At 42.9% G+C, this 19,441-nt stretch overlaps 1 protein-coding gene across 1 annotated transcript in view; it reads left to right on the top strand.

The window, feature by feature from the left end:
* GPR108 (G protein-coupled receptor 108) overlaps positions 1-19,441 on the top strand; it is a 1,998,409-nt gene that overhangs the window by 577,887 nt on the left and 1,401,081 nt on the right. Inside the window, exon 5 of the mRNA XM_044082382.1 lies at positions 6,486-6,628. Coding sequence (XP_043938317.1) covers positions 6,486-6,628 — 143 coding nt within the window. The remainder of the gene's footprint in view (positions 1-6,485; positions 6,629-19,441) is intronic.

Here is a 19,441-nt window from a genome sequence, read left to right on the forward strand (position 1 = left end):
TCTCCTCCATCAAAATCCATGCCTCAGCCATTTCTGCAGAATACAACACTGACCCACCTTTATTCTCTCACCCTCTCTTAAGACAGTTCCTCAGAGGGGCTAAGAATATAAGACCTCCAAGGAAACAACCAATCCCAGCTTGGGATCTTAATTACATTCTAGAAAAATTAACATTGCCTCCTTTTGAACCAGCTGCCTCAACAGATTTGCAATATATGTCCTGGAAAACAGCTTTCCTTCTGGCTATTACCTCAGCTTGTAGGGTCTTGGAACTACAAGTCCTCATGGCTGTGCAGCCCTTTATCATCTTCCATCAGGACAGGGTTTCCCTATGAACCAACCCGTCATTTATGCCTAAGGTAGTATCCAGGGTAGCTTTAAATCAGGCCATACACTTACCTACCTTTTACCCCAATCCCCAAAACAAAGGGGAAAGGCTGCTACATTCCTTAGACATCCATAGACATCAGTTGCGTTACTATTTGGACAGAACAAAGCCTTTCAGAAAATCAGAACAACTCTTTGTGTCCTATGCTGTAGGAGCTCAAGAGAAGCCAATTTCCAAACAGACAATTTCAAAATGGATAGGCCACTGCATACTTTTTTGTTACTCCTTTCATGGTAAATCTGTGCCTGCAGGCATCAGATCCCACTCAACAAGGGCCACAGCTACCTCTGCAGCCTTCCTCAGAGGAGTTCCTACCAAAGATATTTTGGAGGCAGCCACTTGGAGTTCTGTGCATACCTTCACTAAACACTACCACCTACCTTTATACTCCAAAACTAGAGCAGGCTTTGCCACTGCTGTGTTGCAGGGCATTCTGGCTCCTCCCAGTTCCACCTAGTGCCTACCACCCTGTGCGTAGCTTTGGGATTCTACCCATCTGTAATGACTGCAGCTGTATGCACGATGAACATAGTACAGTTTTGTACCTACCATAAATGTAGATGTTCGAGTGCTAATACAGCTGCAGTCCAGGTTTCTCTCCCTCCTTCCCCTCTTGGTACAGGCCTAGTGGCTAACACCTCCTCATACAACCTGATTGGGTTATCATTCTATGGTGTATTTGCTTGCAACTACTGATTTTTGATTATATTGCATTGCATGATTATATATCAATTATGTATTGCCTTTCTTCTGGGGGCACCTGACATCTGGGGCAAGAAAGACTGAAGAAAATGGCGTCGGCTGTGTTTTATATACCCCTGTCGCACTGACGTCAGGAAAGAAGGCGACAACAACCGACGCCGGACCTAGACTTTGGAATTCGGCCGACCGAGGACCCGCCTGACGGCAGGAGATCCCATCTGTAATGACTGCAGCTATATTAGCACTCGAACATCTACATTTATGGTAGGTACAAAACTGTACTTTTCCTTGACTGCCTCCACCCTTTTCCTCAGCTTTGGGAATCAATCCATATGTAATGACTGCAACAGTGAAGCACGAAGAACATAGTACAGTTGTGTACACTTACCATAAATGTAGATGTTTGAGTGTATTCACTGTTGCAGTCCTGGTTTCCCTCCCTCCATCCTCCTTTCTTCTCTTTCTCCTTTTATTACCATTCTATCTTTCTCCTTTCCTTACAAGGGACATATTGGTATTTGTTTTCTACTGGTGCGGTTCTTCCACCAGTACCTCGCCTCCTCCTTGGGGGCTCCTGACAGGTTAGGGCAAGAAAAACTGATGTAATTGCATCGGCTGACTTACTTTATACTACTGATGACCGGACATCAGTCCTCAAGCGACAACAACTGATGCAGAAATACTAAGTGTCTGGTATTCGGACCGGCCGAGGGCTACCCTGGCAGGGATAACCCAAATGTGATGACTGCAACAGTGAATACACTTGAACATCTACATTTATGGTAAGTGTACACAACTGTACTTTCTGATACCTATAAACAACCTCCTATACAAGCACAACACACATCCACTCAGTAAAATGTTCATCCTGCCACAGCCTACCCTGTACTACCTCCTCCTTTCACCTTTAACCTCCCTCACAACCTGCAACCAATACAAAACATCTTCATAAAACTTTACGCCAGCCAGTCATCATATCTCCATGTATTAACCCTACTTCTGTAGCCTCCACACTGACACACCACCACAACCCCCAATAACCCAGTTGTCAGGGTCACTCATTTATATGATTACTAAGACTCAAAAGCATTTGTCTCTCTGCCTAAAAACACTACCAACCACTTTCAAACTCTCCTCTGTAATATTTATACATCTTAAGAGTAAAATGAAACCCAGGTTAAGCCCAATGTATCCCTTTCCTCAACATCAGGACTACTTCCTTCCTACACTGGCCTGTGCCCTCCTCAATGCACACAGCATCAGAAACAAGCTAAACCACAAAAGCACTTTCTAACTTCCTACAAGTAGGTCAGTGATACCAGAGCAGGTAAATGATCAGGTGGAGGTACTTAATTTTGTGCAAAAATAATCTAAACTAAAAAAACATTGCCCAAGAAACTGCTCCTCAGACTTTGGTGCTAACTTGATTCTGCTAAAAGTTCCATTGCTGCAGCCTCTCTACACTCCCTTCTTCCCAAATGAATTCAAATCTCTCATCACTGATATACTTAATAACTGTCCCAAATAATAACATAATCATTCTAGCTGAGTCAGTCTTAATTATCTTGGCCCTGTTTGATCTGACATGGATATTTTCCCAGCAGACCAAGGCCTCCTTCAACTCATAAAGAAACCATGAAAACCTAACATGAGATCCTCCAAATACCGCTCACATGACCTAATAATTACATACATGCAAAACTCTGTCTCCAGCATAAACATTCTGCCAACATCACTAAGCGACCACAACCCAGCCACCTTTACAGTTATCAATTATACTGTAAAACTGCCACCAATATTAAAAAAAGCTTCACAAACCAGCGCAGCACTAATATTGATATTCTCACAGCTGACATCTGGCACCATGTACTCTCCTTACGTGACCCAGTACAGCAGAGGTAGGCTTAGCCAGCTTTCTACTTCATTTGCAAGACAAGTTCTTCCCACTTACCCATACGCTTTGTAAACCCACAACAGCTGAATGTCTAGTCACCAAACTCGCACATCTTCTATCTCTCTAAGGGATGAAGTTTGGCAAAATGGAGCCCCCAATGACTACCACAGCTCCTTTACAGCTTGACTTAGCCTGACCAAAAAGTCTGTCATAAGGCACAAAAGAAATCTTCAACCAAAGAAGCACATAAACTCTTGCTTTCCCCCAAACACTTTTGGCTAGACGTTAACATTCTTACAGGAAGAAAGCCTTCTCATGACACCCTCTCTGCAAACACCATTCAGTGCGGCACAACAAAATGTTTTACAAAAGATTCACTTAAAGAATTTAGCAATCTCCCATCAATAAACTCCACACCTATCACAGATCATGCATCTCTCACCTGCACCCTCCTCCACCAATCATCTTCCCTTCCACTTCAAATGCATACTTCTCAAAGAAGTCTCTGTTCTACTTGAAAATATTCCCAGTGACACCCCCTCCTGGATTTGACAACATAACCCCTTGGTTCATCTTTCACTGCAGAGATCATGTACCCCCCCCCCATATATAATTTGTCTTGTGCAAAACATCATGCCCCAGATTTGAAAACTGCTCTAATTAAATCCCTCCCAAAACAAACAACCCAAAAGATAACTGTTCCTCCAAGTTAGGGACAGTTGAGAGGTGGTCTTTACCACCCCAGTCAGGCACAAAGCCTGCAGTACTGTTGCTGCTGCTGTATTCATCTCCTAATGGCTTCTGCCTTTACTAAGACCCCAAAATGATTAGTCACCCACCTGATGTAGCTTTGTCTTCAACTGCAGAGGGCTGTCCACTTTTTTTCTGGGAGAACACCATGACTCTGACTTGGAATTGATGATTTTTATCTCATCCTTTTCACACACAAGCAAAGCAAAATATTCCACTACACACAGGAGATACCTGTTGCTTGCAGCTTAGAGGACTTCATCTTTAAAAAAATTAGATGCATCTTTCATATCTCTAGTCTGGATGCTTTCCAGAACTTGGTTGCATCTTGTTATCTTTTTCATGAAAATCTTAAATAGGAGGAGGTGCCAAGAAGCCACCTTAGTAGAATCCTGTGCCTGTCTGGGCTGTATTTGATTTAATAGTATGAATGTTTACATAACTATCCATGTTCATATAAGGAGAGTGAATGGCACTTAGAGGTGGAACTGTGTCAATAAGTTATGATCTATGGTAGAGGGTCATATTCCATCTGTAGGTATACAAAACACATGCAAAGTACTAGTCCACCCTCAGTGCATCTGTGCAGGGACAGAGTCGATTGCTGTGTGTCCATCATGGACTCTGCATTGCTTGTCCTGAATCAGAGACTTGACTGCCTGAAGTTTCCTTTCCAGCCCCCTTGAGTAAGCTTTTTCCAAGAAGGCTGAGAAGCATTATCCTTCAACAATTGGAATATGCACTTCTGTCCTCATTTTGCCATTCCACAGGCACTGTGCCTGGTTTCTATATAACATTGAAAATGCACATTAACTATGATAACCCATCAGTGACCATGATAACCCATCAATGTCCAGTGCCTTCAGAGTTTTTGGCTCCCACTCCCTCAGCGTTGCTGCCATAGAACTTTTTAATTACAGGAGTGACCTCACTACAGATGGGTATCCAGTCCTACCAATTACTTGTGGCTTTGCCTATTAAATGAGGATTTCCTGTTCACCAGATTCAGGAGTTCAACAGCTTTTCCCTTCTAAATCCTGACAATGTCTGCAGTTGAGGTCAGAGTTTCTTCACCATTGCAGAGAAGAACTTGAGAGCATGATTTCCTTTTCTAACACTACTAATTATTAAGGTCGTCCAGACTCATTCTACATGGCCTCACCGAACTCTACTCCTACCTGGCCTTTTGCTTGTGCAACTACCCCCAAGTGCTGCCTTCCCATCAGTCGTTTCCTACCTTTTCAATCAAGTATTTGTCTCCTAATTAAAAAAAAATGGTACGATTCAAGAGGAGGTGATCATGATCATAGAGTTTGAACTAATGATTCAAGAGCAGGTGATCATGATCATAGAGTTTGAACTAAGTGCTTGGCAAATTGCTTCAAGGATGATTCAAGAGCAGGTGATCATGATCATAGAGTTTGAACTAATGATTCAAGAGCAGGTGATCATGATCATAGAGTTTGAACTAAGTGCTTGGCGAATTGCTTCAAGGATGATTCAAGAGCAGGTGATCATGATCATAGAGTTTGAACTAATGATTCAAGAGCAGGTGATCATGATCATAGAGTTTGAACTAAGTGCTTGGCAATTGCTTCAAGGATGATTCAAGAGCAGGTGATCATGATCATAGAGTTTGAACTAATGATTCAAGAGCAGGTGATCATGATCATAGAGTTTGAACTAAGTGCTTGGCGAATTGCTTCAAGGATGATTCAAGAGCAGGTGATCATGATCATAGAGTTTGAACTAATGATTCAAGAGCAGGTGATCATGATCATAGAGTTTGAACTAATGATTCGAGAGCAGGTGATCATGATCATAGAGTTTGAACTAAGTGCTTGGCAAATTGCTTCAAGGATGATTCAAGAGCAGGTGATCAGGATCATAGAGTTTGAACTAAGTGCTTGGCGAATTGCTTCTAGGAAAGAGGAATTTGCTGTGCAATTTATTGGTCATCACTATGTTACAGTTGATGATGTTGTTAAGGTCTTATTCCCTTTTCTAAAAAGACAGGATATTATTTCCAAAGACTAGAATGGCATCCTAATAGAAGTCTGTTTGTGTGTGGGAATGCTCAAAGACAGAAGGCAAGATCCCAGTCATAATACTAGTCTGTGTGACTGTCTGAGTGTGCAAGTGCTCAGAGAGAAGACCGGTCCCAGTAGATTTTGTTCATTTAAATTTTGTTAGGTGTATGCTGTCATTTATGATGTTGTTGTGTCTTTCGGCTTTTCCCGATTAGGGGTCGCCACAGCGGAACTCCGGTCCTTTAATGATTGGTAGTTGATTTTTACGTGCCGAGTTACCAGCCCTGACGCACAACCTTCAGCGAAGGTACGCCCATTCACACATGTCTACACGCAGAAGACGCTCTAGCTGAGAATCGAACCGGACAGCATCTTACTGTGAGGCGGCAATGCTACCGCAGCACCACCACCGCGGGTATGCTGTCATTTATGATAAGGTATGGAAATTGTTGTTTTTTGTGCCAGATAGTGCACACATTGAAAGGACTGGCTGAGAAGGCATTGTCTGTAGAGAAGAGATTTTGCATTATAACAGAAAAGTTTGTTTTAAAAAAAAGTACGAACAGCATTTGTACGAGTGATGTAGACATACTTGGTTGGAACAGTCTTGTTTTCAGTATTTTCGTATATTTGTTTAATTTTGTTTTATTTTTAAGATTGTTTTGATATTTTCCTTTTTCGTCTGCTGCTTCTTCTTGTGTTGACAGTGTTTTTGTTTCAGGGTCTTGGTGATAAGAAGCAACATGCAGAACCTGACAGTGACAGAATGGCAACAAGAGGAGGCCGTAGACAAAGGAAAGACACAAGACGAGTCCTTGAAAACAGAAAAGAAACCTCCTGCTAAGAACTCTCCTGTGAAAGTTGGTAGGGGCTTTGAAATTGGGCATGGTGAAAATGGTTCCTCCTTTAAGGGCAAATTTGTCTTGACTATATCGCCTGCTGGCTGTATAGTATTCAGCAGAAGACGTAGCTTCCTTGCAGCACTTAGTTCTTTGGCTTAGGCCTTAGCCCTGCTGCCTTCTTTATTGAGTATTCATGCTTTCCATGTATATGTGTGGTATTTTACTGAGTCTTGAATTTTGTTCACATACCAAAAGACTGCCGATTAGTTAATCTCCAATTTACTGATGGGTGTGTGTGTCTGTGTCTCTCTGTCTGTGTGTGTCTCTGTCTGTGTGTGTGTCCATCAATTGGCTTTCTTCTTGTCCAGAACTGTTTTCTACTACTAGAGCTGCTGCTTGCCAGGACTGGCTAAACCCGCCCACAAGCTAGAACTGGATGAAGCGGTTATGGAAAATGAGTGTGTGAGTGAAAGACTGCATGCTTTGCTGTCTTGAGTAATGTGACCGTGGAGCCTGTTGCTGCTATCAGACTGCACTTTTCTTCCTACTCTTATCCTAAAGTTGCTGCACTTTTCTTCCTGCTCTTATCCTAAAGTTGCTGCCCTTTTCTTCCTGCTCTTATCCTAAAGTTGCTGCACTTTTCTTCCTGTCTTATCCTAAAGTTGCTGCACTTTTCTTCCTGCTCTTATCCTAAAGTTGCTGCACTTTTCTTCCTACTCTTATCCTAAAGTTGCTGCACTTTTCTTCCTGCTCTTATCCTAAAGTTGCTGCACTTTTCTTCCTGCTCTTATCCTAAAGTTGCTGCACTTTTCTTCCTGCTCTTATCCTAAAGTTGCTGCACTTTTCTTCCTGCTCTTATCCTAAAGTTGCTGCACTTTTCTTCCTGCTCTTATCCTAAAGTTGCTGCACTTTTCTTCCTGCTCTTATCCTAAAGTTGCTGCCCTTTTCTTCCTGCTCTTATCCTAAAGTTGCTGCCCTTTTCTTCCTGCTCTTATCCTAAAGTTGCTGCACTTTTCTTCCTGTCTTATCCTAAAGTTGCTGCACTTTTCTTCCTGCTCTTATCCTAAAGTTGCTGCACTTTTCTTCCTGCTCTTATCCTAAAGTTGCTGCACTTTTCTTCCTGCTCTTATCCTAAAGTTGCTGCACTTTTCTTCCTGCTCTTATCCTAAAGTTGCTGCACTTTTCTTCCTGCTCTTATCCTAAAGTTGCTGCACTTTTCTTCCTGCTCTTATCCTAAAGTTGCTGCCCTTTTCTTCCTGCTCTTATCCTAAAGTTGCTGCCCTTTTCTTCCTGCTCTTATCCTAAAGTTGCTGCACTTTTCTTCCTGCTCTTATCCTAAAGTTGCTGCACTTTTCTTCCTGCTCTTATCCTAAAGTTGCTGCACTTTTCTTCCTGCTCTTATCCTAAAGTTGCTGCACTTTTCTTCCTGCTCTTATCCTAAAGTTGCTGCACTTTTCTTCCTGCTCTTATCCTAAAGTTGCTGCACTTTTCTTCCTGCTCTTATCCTAAAGTTGCTGCACTTTTCTTCCTGCTCTTATCCTAAAGTTGCTGCACTTTTCTTCCTGCTCTTATCCTAAAGTTGCTGCACTTTTCTTCCTGCTCTTATCCTAAAGTTGCTGCACTTTTCTTCCTGCTCTTATCCTAAAGTTGCTGCACTTTTCTTCCTGCTCTTATCCTAAAGTTGCTGCACTTTTCTTCCTGCTCTTATCCTAAAGTTGCTGCACTTTTCTTCCTGCTCTTATCCTAAAGTTGCTGCACTTTTCTTCCTGCTCTTATCCTAAAGTTGCTGCACTTTTCTTCCTGCTCTTATCCTAAAGTTGCTGCACTTTTCTTCCTGCTCTTATCCTAAAGTTGCTGCACTTTTCTTCCTGCTCTTATCCTAAAGTTGCTGCACTTTTCTTCCTGCTCTTATCCTAAAGTTGCTGCACTTTTCTTCCTACTCTTATCCTAAAGTTGCTGCACTTTTCTTCCTGCTCTTATCGTAAAGTTGCTGCACTTTTCTTCCTGCTCTTATCCTAAAGTTGCTGCACTTTTCTTCCTGCTCTTATCCTAAAGTTGCTGCACTTTTCTTCCTGCTCTTATCCTAAAGTTGCTGCACTTTTCTTCCTGCTCTTATCCTAAAGTTGCTTTTAATCTGTTTTGACCTTACATCAATTCTCACATGCATCTTTTTTTCCCAGGATTCAATGTTCACCTGTCCCCTGCCTTCACCTCACACTGTTCACGTGTTGTTCACCTGTCCCTGCCTTCACTTTGTTCACTGTTCACCTGTCACTTGCCCTCACAGCATTATTTACTTTTTCCTGCTCATGAAGTGCCATTTTTCATTCTCTCTTCTTGCAGTTCCTTCCCTGTCATGTTCATAGGCTCATAGGAGGTTGCTGTGCTAGCGGCCTTAGAGCCCTTACAAGCCTACCCATGTTAATCCTGAGCTGCTTCAATTTCCTTGGTTAGATGGATGTAATCTGCAGAGCGAGTCTGTGGTAAACAGTGACTACCCCTGTCCATGAGGGCTGTGGGTGCCACCCCCATGGAGAATTTGCAGTCTCTCATCCACTTATGTAGGTTGCGCTTGATTAGGGTATGTGAGGAGCTGTGCTTTGTGAACTGGAAGCTTATTCCAAACTAGTGGCGATCTTTGGGAGATGTATCTGTCTCTCCAGCATGTCAGTTGTCTTCTCCAGTTTATTGCCCCCAAGTATCGTGCACCTTTTCCTGCTAAGTATCCTTTACCTGTGCATGTAAGTCTCACGGGATGTAGTAGCAGAAATAGAGACTGCTGTAATGTAACTTTGTTTGTCATTAGATCCCTTTTGCAGTAGCTTAAGCTGTATGGGTCATATCCTGCCAAGGACATCACAGCCTGCTAGAGTACTAAGCTTTAGGGCACCACCCACACATCGAAACTGCTAGAGTGCTAAGCTTCAGGGCACCACTCACACACCCAAACTGCTAGAGTGCTAAGCTTCAGGGCACCACTCACACACCCAAACTGCTAGAGTGCTAAGCTTTAGGGCACCACTCACATATCCATACTGCTGATGGGCTCGAGCACAGCTGGAGAGAATCTGTGGTTTGGGTACCAAACCCTTCAGAACTTTTTTGCCGTTGAAGTGTGCTTCAGAGGATTGATGGTTGGCTGGCCTTCCTCCATTGCTGGACAGATAAGTACCCTTCAGGGAAAACCTTTCACATATTTTAACTAAAACAGTTCTAGTTTTGACAGGACTGTTTGTTTTGGTTAGTTTATATGCTTTAATGGACTGTTGCTAGATATTTTCATCAGGAGATTCTTTTTTGTACAAGAAAGTGTTTCATTGAAAATGTTAAAAATTGAGTTTGTTCTGGTATAGGACTGGGAAAAGTTTTCTTTTTCTTCAGTGTGCATTTTTTTGGTAAGCAGTGTTTTCTGCTTGTCTGGTCATCGGCTCTTTCAGTCTTCGTTAAGTGGTTGTAAGTCTCTTCTCTTGGGTGAATCGTGGAGCAGGTTGTTGGTTCTTCGGTTCTGCATTCCTCCAGTCATAAGGAAAATAAAAAATATTAGGAAGCATTTTTCAGTACAGCATATTTTTCTTTGCCTTAGCCGCTAATGGTTGATTCTGCTGTGGTCATATTTAGTTCATCAGTCCACTTATCTTTTTCTCTGGATCACTGTGGTGTAGCCCCATCAACCACTAAGAGATTGGGTCAGACATGCGGTGTGGAGTTGCAGTAGGCCTGTGCTTTGCATTGCAGTGTTACCTATGGTTATAACCACAAGGTGTTAAGTACAGAAAGTAGTTTTCTTTTTTTCCCTGCAGTGCACATCTCAGCCTAGTTTTGTCTAGTGGCATTGCTCCATCCACATTTTTGATCCTACTGTGAATTTATTTATTTTTATATTTTATTCGTTTGTTGACCCAAGCAGTCTGACATGGATAGGAATTATCCCTTTTCACTAGAGACCAAGGGAGAGAAGCTCTAGTTACACTAAACACATACGGTGAAGAAAAGTACTGTGACACAGATTAGATGTACAGACATAAAAACATATTTACAGTAGTTGACAGTTGCATTAGCTCAATTTTGTTAAGATAGTTTAGGCACAAAACGTTTGTGCTTCCAATATACAGTTGAAGATCAGTAAGACCATACGTGTTATTATAGGTTCATAGGTTGGTACTAGGCTATGCTATCGGCCCTAGGGCCTATACAAGCCTAGCCATAACAATTCCCTGGCTGTTTCTTCCTACACTATTTACTTCCCTGGACCCCTGTCTAGCAGGGCGACAGACGTGATCCCTGGGGTGAATTTCCTTTTTCCCATCCAATCGTCAAGGTTCCTTTTGAAGAGGGCCAAAGAGGCACTCTGCTTGACATGTATGGGGAGTCTATTCCAGAGTCTGGGTAGTCTATGGGTCAGGAACCTATTCCTCCAGCATGTTTTGTTTATTGTGATAACAAAGTTTAGATCCTTAGAGCATGTGGCACTGAGGTATTGGGATTTCTTTAAGTGTAGCATGTCCAAAAGCTCTGGGTTTGACATGGCCTTGTATGTTAAGCAGAGATGGCCTCTGAGTACACAATATGCGACAGAGTATAGCTGGAGTTTTTTAAGGCAGTCAGTGTAGGGCATCTGCTTTAGGCCTGTGATTCTTTTAGTGAGGTATTTCTGCGGCCTTTCCAGCTGTTGGAGATGTTTTGAGAGGTACATACTAAATGGAGCATTGTATTCTATAATGGGTCTAATGAGGGATGAGTACACTGGGACAATGACCTCCTTTTTCTGGATGAAAAGCCCTTAGTGATGAGGTGTGCCACATAGAAGGATTTCCTGACTGTTGTGGCGATGTGGTTATTGAAGGTGAGACCATTGTCCACCTGTGTTCCTAAGTCTCTTATCACACTTTTGGTGTGTAGTATACTGCCACCTATGTGGCAATTCATGGGTACATGTTTTTTCCCAAAGGGGATAACTACATTTCTTAACATTGAGCTTGAGCCCATGACTCTGGCAACAAGCATCTGTTTCTTTAAGGCCCTTTTGTAGATTATCCACATCATTTGGGGATTCAGTAATGGCTCCCAGTTTGCAGTCATCTGCGAACTTTGTTAGCCAGAGTCCTTTAGTGTTGGCCTGTACTTCAGAGAAGTAGATGCCAAACAAGAGCGGTCCTGGGACTGAACCCTGAGGTACTCCACTTGTTACTTGTCTGCAGCTGGCTTTGGAGTCTGCTACTTTTACAGTGTAGGTTCTGTCACTAAGCCAGTTGGCAACCCATCGAGTGACGTAGGGATTAATGCCCAGCTTAGTAAGCTTATCTATGATTCCAGAGTGGGGGATGGTGTCAAAGGCCTTGGCAAGGTCCAGATAGGCTGTGTGGACCGGCTTACCCTCATCCACGGCTCTGGAGACTGATTCGAAGAAGTCAGGTTCAGGAGGCAAGATCAGCCCTTAACGAACCCAAACTGGGTGGGGTCCAGTGTTTGAAGATTGCCAATGTCTTTGTTTATAAGTTTCATGATAATACGCTCCATAGCCTTGCAGATCAGGCTCATCAGACTGATGGGGCGGTAGTTCCAGGATCCAAGGTGAATCCCCCCCTTGTGGAGTGGGATAACTGTAGCTGTGCGCCACTCAGTGAGTACAAAGCCTGAGGTGAGGCTATGATTAAACATGACACTTAGGTGAGGTGCCAGTTCATATTGTAGTTCATGTAGTACACAGCCCGGGATGTCATCTGGTCCCATGGATGATGTATTCTTAGCTTTGGAGAGTGCGTTTTTACCTGTGTGGCCGTTATTACCGGAATTTGGCAATCTTCCAGTATTGAGATGGGCCATTTAGGGGGTGAGAGGGGGGTGAATTGGCACTGAATCGATCTGCCAGGATATTGGCAATAACCTTGGGATTTGTATATTTAATGCCATTCTGTTGTAGCTCAGAGCAGATCTGAGCATTGCCATTTAGATTCTTGACATAGTTATAGAATGCCTTGGTGTGGCTGTCTTTGGAATCTTTTGCAATTTTATTTTCGTAACTAGCTTTGGAGGATTTTATGAGGGATCTCAGCTTCTTACTAAGGCTGGTAAGGAAGTTTTTTGCATCCTGGGATTTTCCTCTTTTCTGCAACAGTTTCTTTCTTTTTGTTGTAAAGTTTGTTTATGGCAGGGGACCACCAGATTGGCTTCCTTTTTTTGGATGAGAGCATCTTGATTCCATTTGGGATGGCACGATTCATGCATGAGTGGATGTGCTCATACAGTGCCTTAGTGTAGGATTCAGCAGTTGAACTTTAAGTTACAGTCTGCATGGGTGTCATGAAGTTTGTCACTTCTGACTTCAGTAGCATGAAGTTGGCTTTGGAGAAGTTTTTTATGGAGGTTTCCTTACTGGGGGTGGGGGTGGGATGTGGATATTAAGGGTGATTAGCTTATGGTCAGAACCATAGGTGTGGAACATCGATTTCCCATGTTGGTAATGACCAGATCTAGGATATTGGAGCCCCTGGTGGGACTATGGATTAGTTGATCCAGGGCATTGGAATTTATGAATTCCACAAACCGTTGGGTAAAGGTGTTGGTACCCAAGTAGTTTTCCCAGATAATGGCATGGTAGTTGAAATCACCCAGTATTAGGGTGTTTGGTTGTATCTTAATATTTTCCAGTATGTTTAGAAAGGTGTAGTGAGAATCTTAGGGTATGGTGGGGGATCTGTAACAAGCTACAGTTTGGATTGCAGTCTTGCCTAGTGTTAGTTGCACCTGGAGAATTTCAAATGCATTGTGTTGGGCAGCTAGCCTGGTGGTGTGAATATCCTTGGTGAATATGGACACTCCTCCACTTTTAGTGTTTTGGTCCTGGTTTGGTGGCCTTAAAGTGTGTTGAGCTGTAGCCTGGTATTGCAGGGGTGCTCTCTGGAGCCTTGAACCAGATCTCAGTTACTGCACAGATATCGATGTTCTCCATTTTTAGGAGTGCCTCGAGAGAATGCATTTTGAGATTTAGACTTATAGCATTGAGTACCTAACATAAAATTATAGTGAGTTTTTTAAAGGCCAGGGGATTGTATGTTTTACACATGTTTAACACATGCTTACACATGTTTACACATGTTTAACAGAAAAATTTGCAGTGTACAATATTTGATCCAAGAGTTATCTGGAACCTCAAAATATTTGACAAGCTAGACTACTCCTTGAAGGAACTGTGATAAAAATGAATCCAGGCAATCTGCTTCCCCTCTCCTACTGTGCAGTGAGTGCGTGACTGAGTGACATGGACTGTGTACGCATATGGAATTGAATGGATGTGTGCCCGACTGCTGTGCAGTGAGTGCGTGACTGAGTGACGTGGACAGTTGGCATGTGTGAATATATATATATATATATATATATATATATATATATATATATATATATATATGTGTGTGTGTGTGTGTGTGTGCGCGCGCATGCTGTATGAATGGGACATGAAACTTACTGACTTGACTGTGGGTTTGTGCATTTGAATAAATGCTGTGAGTGGAAGTTAATAATGAATGAAAAAGTGTGTGTGTGCATGTGTGTGCATGCACATGGAAATAGAGCTGCTGGGTTGGACAACTTGATGTAAGAGACAATGCAGTATGTGTTTACTTACCTTCAGGTCTGTTTAGCACCATGCATTCTGAGGCGGACAATAAAGACAGTACCTCAAATCCGGGATCTTTAATGTCGTAGTAATGGTTATTATGACATTGGATTCGTAGCTTAACCTTGTGTTAGTAATGGTTATTGTGACATTGGATTCGTAGCTTAACATTGTGATAGTAATGGTTATTGTGACATTGGATTCGTAGCTTAACATTGTGATAGTAATGGTTATTGTGACATTGGATACGTAGCTTAACATTGTGATAGTTACTGTGACATTGGATTCTAGCTTAACATTGTGGCTGTTCCATTGAGACTGTAACAGGTGGCAGCTCAAAGACATTTTTTCATTGGACATGCTGTAGATTCTGAAAGAGGCTAGGAAACCAAACACAAGGACGCCATATATAGCTAAATGACTCCATTTGGTTTCTCAGTAGAGGTCAAGACCCAAGTGTAATCCCTTTGTCATTGATCCTGACATACCTTTCAGACCTTTACAAAAAGGCTTATCTTATGCCTCAAGTCAAAGTACGTACTGCAATCATCTCACCTTTTTATCTTGTGATACCCTTTTGTGTTTCTTGTTGCCGGTAAAAGCATTCTTCAAGGGTGTGCTACATTTGAGATCCCATAAGAGAGAGACTACTCTACCATCGGACTTCAGTTATGTTTTGTAAAAAGTTATTTTGTTTCCCCTCAGACTTTGCTCCTCGAAGACTATATTCTTAGTGACAGTTTTCTTCTAAAAGAATCTGAGTTCTGGGCCCAGCCATCATGTGAAAATAAGTATTGTTTTGCACATGAGAACTAGTATTTAGAGGGCCCTATGTATATTTATGGCAGACTCAATCTGGAGAAGAGGGGTTGTGTTTGGTACGTTGTGGGAATTAAATGAAGTGGTAGTCCTAAAGGTGTTGAGTGACTGCTGTCTGAGGCCAAGCAGTCCTGAGGTTGAAGTAAATGGACGTAGTTCATGAAGATATAATGTTTCAACTGAGAAGTGAAATGCTTGTGAGGCTACACATATTGTATTTGGGAATAGTAAAGTTCTGAGAGGCAGGAATGTAATCTCAGTTACATCCAGTAGAGTGCAGTGTTGTACCATTTACAGTCGGTACTCTAAACAGGACCTGCTGACGTACTCAGTACCACCCCATCTGTGGAGCCCACAGGGCACTGTTTATGCTGACATACTCAGTACCACCTCATCTGTGGAGCCCCCTGGGCAGTGTTTATGCTGACATACTCAGTACCACCTCATCTATGGATCCCACTGGGCAGTGTTTATGCTAACATACTCAATATCAACTCATCTGTGGAGCCCCCTGGGCACTGTTTATGCTGACTTACTCAGTACCACCTCATCTATGGAGCCCACTGAGCACTGTTTATGCTGACATACTCAGTACCACCTCATCTATGGAGCCCACTGAGCACTGTTTATGCTGACATACTCAGTACCACCTCATCTATGGAGCCCACTGAGCACTGTTTATGCTGACATACTCAGTACCACCTCATCTATGGAGCCCACTGAGCACTGTTTATGCTGACATACTCAGTACCACCTCATCTATGGAGCCCACTGAGCACTGTTTATGTGACATACTCAGTACCACCTCATCTATGGAGCCCACTGAGCACTGTTTATGTGACATACTCAGTACCACCTCATCTATGGAGCCCACTGAGCACTGTTTATGTGACATACTCAGTACCACCTCATCTATGGAGCCCACTGAGCACTGTTTATGCTGACATACTCAGTACCACCTCATCTATGGAGCCCACTGAGCACTGTTTATGCTGACATACTCAGTACCACCTCATCTATGGAGCCCACTGAGCACTGTTTATGCTGACATACTCAGTACCACCTCATCTATGGAGCCCACTGAGCACTGTTTGTTTCAGTTTATGGAAGCTGTGTATTTCGGCCATGGAGATTAGTATTCAAAGTTCCCTGAAATAATTCTGCAGACAGAACAGGTGCAGCTATTTTTGTCGGTCTGTACTGTTCGGATAGGGGATACCAGTTATTTGCATATTTGACAGTGCTCTGCATTACAAAAGTAAGAAATTCAGAAAATTTATGCCTGAATAGGAAATCAGACATATGATGTCCAGGTGTCTTGAATGTGGAGAACAAGTATTCATTCTACATCCCTCTTCTATCTCTTGCACTTTTCTCCTTTCTACTCTTCCCTCTGCATGCCTCTCTCTGCATTTCACTGTCTTCTCCCCTTGGTGTTCTTTCCTGAAACTATTCTCACTTGCCTCTTCCAATGTTTTTATACCTCTGTATACAATGATATGCTGCTATCTCTGTAGCATAACCCAGCTCAGTTATTATGGCTGCATCTTATCCAACAAGCTCTGCTAATCAGTATAAAATTTTTCTGGCCATGTTTTTACTTTGTAAACTGCTTCTTGAACTAAATATTGTAGCATATTTTTGCATCTGGAAATGGGGCGGCCATGGTGGTGCAGCGGTTAGCATTGCCGCCTCACAGCAAGAGCTTCTCCGGTTCGATCCTTGGCTGGGGTGGCTTCTGTGCAGAGTCTGCATGTCCTTCCTGTGGTTGCGTGGGTTTCCTCCCACATCCCAAAGACATGCTGTAGGTGGATTGGACACACTAAACTGGCCCTAGGTGTGTGTGCCTTCTGTGGCAGGTTGGGTGTCGGGCTTGCAACTCAACACCGTAAAACTCCACTGCCAGTCATGAGCGGACGGGTGATCTGCTGTCATGACCCCTAACTGGGAAAAAAGAAAGAAGAAGAAGAATATTTTTGCATCCATAAATATGTATATATTTTATAACATATCCTTGTATCTGTAAATATGATCCTATTCATCCAAGCTATGTCTGCAAGTGGTCCGGTGAGATCATTGCCCTACCCTAGTAGGGAAATATAAATAAATAAATATAAAATAAATAAGAACCTGTGGAAAAGATAGTCCACACAGTGAAAAGTTTTATGAGACAGAACAATAACAGTAGTTGTGAGGATCGTAGTTTTACAGTTCTGGAATGGAGGAATGCTCTGTTTCATGGGCACTTGCTCTCTGTCTCTCATGCTCTCTAAATCTCTCTCATGTGCTCGCTCTAACTCTCCTTCTCTCTCCCTCTCTATAGCACAGTGGGTAATGGGCAGAAGGTTGAAAAGCAAGTTACCAACTTCAGCAACATTGGTGACTGCCTAGGAATCAATATAAAATATTGCCAGAGAAAATTAGCAAGAACCGGTATTTTATTATGATTGAAACTGTGGATGACTGACATATTTATTTGTAACCTGAAGATAAAATAAGTACAAAATCCTTGGGAAAGTATGTAGACTGAATTTGAAGAAGTTGGTGAAGCAGGTGAACCAAGATCCTGTGTTGTTGGTGGGGAAGTTGGAAATCTTTACTGGAGGAATTTAACATATATCCAAGGCCGTTACATCAAAGTGCAACCAGAAGGGGCGCAGCTAGTATTATAACAGGGTAACAGAGGTTATGAGGCCTTTTGCTCCAAGAAGATTTGTCATGAAGTAAGGAATCTTCCAAAACAATGATCCACGGTGGGCTTTCTAAAGGACTTGCTCTTGATGCAGCATGCTTGTCCTAGTAGGACTTGTGCTTGGTGCCGCATACTAGTCCTAGTAGGACTTGCGCTTGGTGCCGCATACTGGTCCTAGTAAGACTTGCTCTTGGTGCCACATACTGGTCCTAGTAGGACTTGCGCTTGGTGCTGCATACTGGTCCTAGTAGGACATGCGCTTAGTGCCGCATACTGGTCCTAGTAGGACTTGCACTTGGTGCCGCATACTAGCCCTAGAAGGACTTGTGCTTGGTGCTGCATACTAGTCCTAGCAGGACTTGCACTTGGTGCTGCATACTAGCCCTAGCAGGACTTGCACTTGGTGCTGCATACTAGCCCCAGCAGGACTTGCGCTTGGTGCTGCATACTAGCCCTAGCAGGACTTCGCTTGGTGCCGCATACTAGCCCTAGCAGGACTTGCGCTTGGTGCTGCATACTAGCCCTAGCAGGACTTGCGCTTGGTGCCGCATACTAGCCCTAGCAGGACTTGCGCTTGGTGCCGCATACTAGCCCTAGCAGGACTTGCGCTTGGTGCCGCATACTAGCCCTAGTAGGAATTCCATGTTGGAGTCTAAAAGAGGACCTGGCAAATCCTTAAAACACTTCGACTAATGAGGACTCTTGACATGCTCTGTCTGCACCGCAGTGCTTACGCTGGTGTCGAATGCCATTGTAAAGGGTCTAAGTAATGAGGTTTACTATTAATATCAGTGGGCCTCTGTGGTGTAGCAGCAGCTTTGTCTGTGTGTTGGAGCTAGTACTGCAGTCACAATGTGCTTTATAGCTTAAATGCCTGCAGTACCCATTTCAAAAAGCAGGTGAGACAGGAGGCTAGAATGGGGAGTCCTCGCCTTTGGATGTAGGAGTTGACTGAAAACACATTTTTATTGAAAATGTGACCTGTGTCTTGCATTGTGCAGCCCCACAGCCTCCTGCCCTTGTACTGTCATGCTTTATACCGCATGCATGACAGAGTTTAACTGTCACTCATGCAGTAGCTCATGACATACAGGTGGTATTGTGGGAATAAGCAGCTTTGAGGAATATTAGTTGTTAGGCTTTGTTGGTCTTCAGAATTACATTAATTTAAAGAAAATATTACAAAAACTCTCTACCTGGTAACTTGCATAGCATATAATCCATAGACTTGTTGCTCTAGTGTAATGTCATGTGGTTTGTGGCATACTCCTTCCCAGTACATCATGTGTCATTTGGTTTGTGGTGTACTCTTACCCAGTATATCATGTATTTGGTTTGTGGCGTTCTCGTACCCAGTATATCATGTGTCATGTGGTTTGTAGGGTACTCCTACCCGATATGATGTGTCATGTGGCTTGTGGGGTACTCCTACCAGGTATATCACGTGCCATGTGGTTTATGGGGTACTCCTTGTGAAGAAATTAGACACTGTCTGTGCTAGCATGTCTTGCTGAAGTTTTGTACACAATTTCAGGTTAACCTGTGTATTATATGCCATTATGACTAGCTATGATATTGTAAATAAGTTCTTGTATGTTGATTAAAACATCTTATACAAACAGGGCATTAAAGAGTTGAACAGTGTTCTGTTACATGTCTAACTGCGCATGTTTGTAAAGGTGATTCTAACTGCAGGCTGTTTCTGAGTCAGC

The sequence above is a fragment of the Protopterus annectens genome, chromosome 9.part0, assembly GCF_019279795.1.
Source record: "Protopterus annectens isolate FY-2018-M chromosome 9.part0, PAN1.0, whole genome shotgun sequence".
In the NCBI taxonomy this organism is placed as follows: domain Eukaryota; kingdom Metazoa; phylum Chordata; order Ceratodontiformes; family Protopteridae; genus Protopterus; species Protopterus annectens.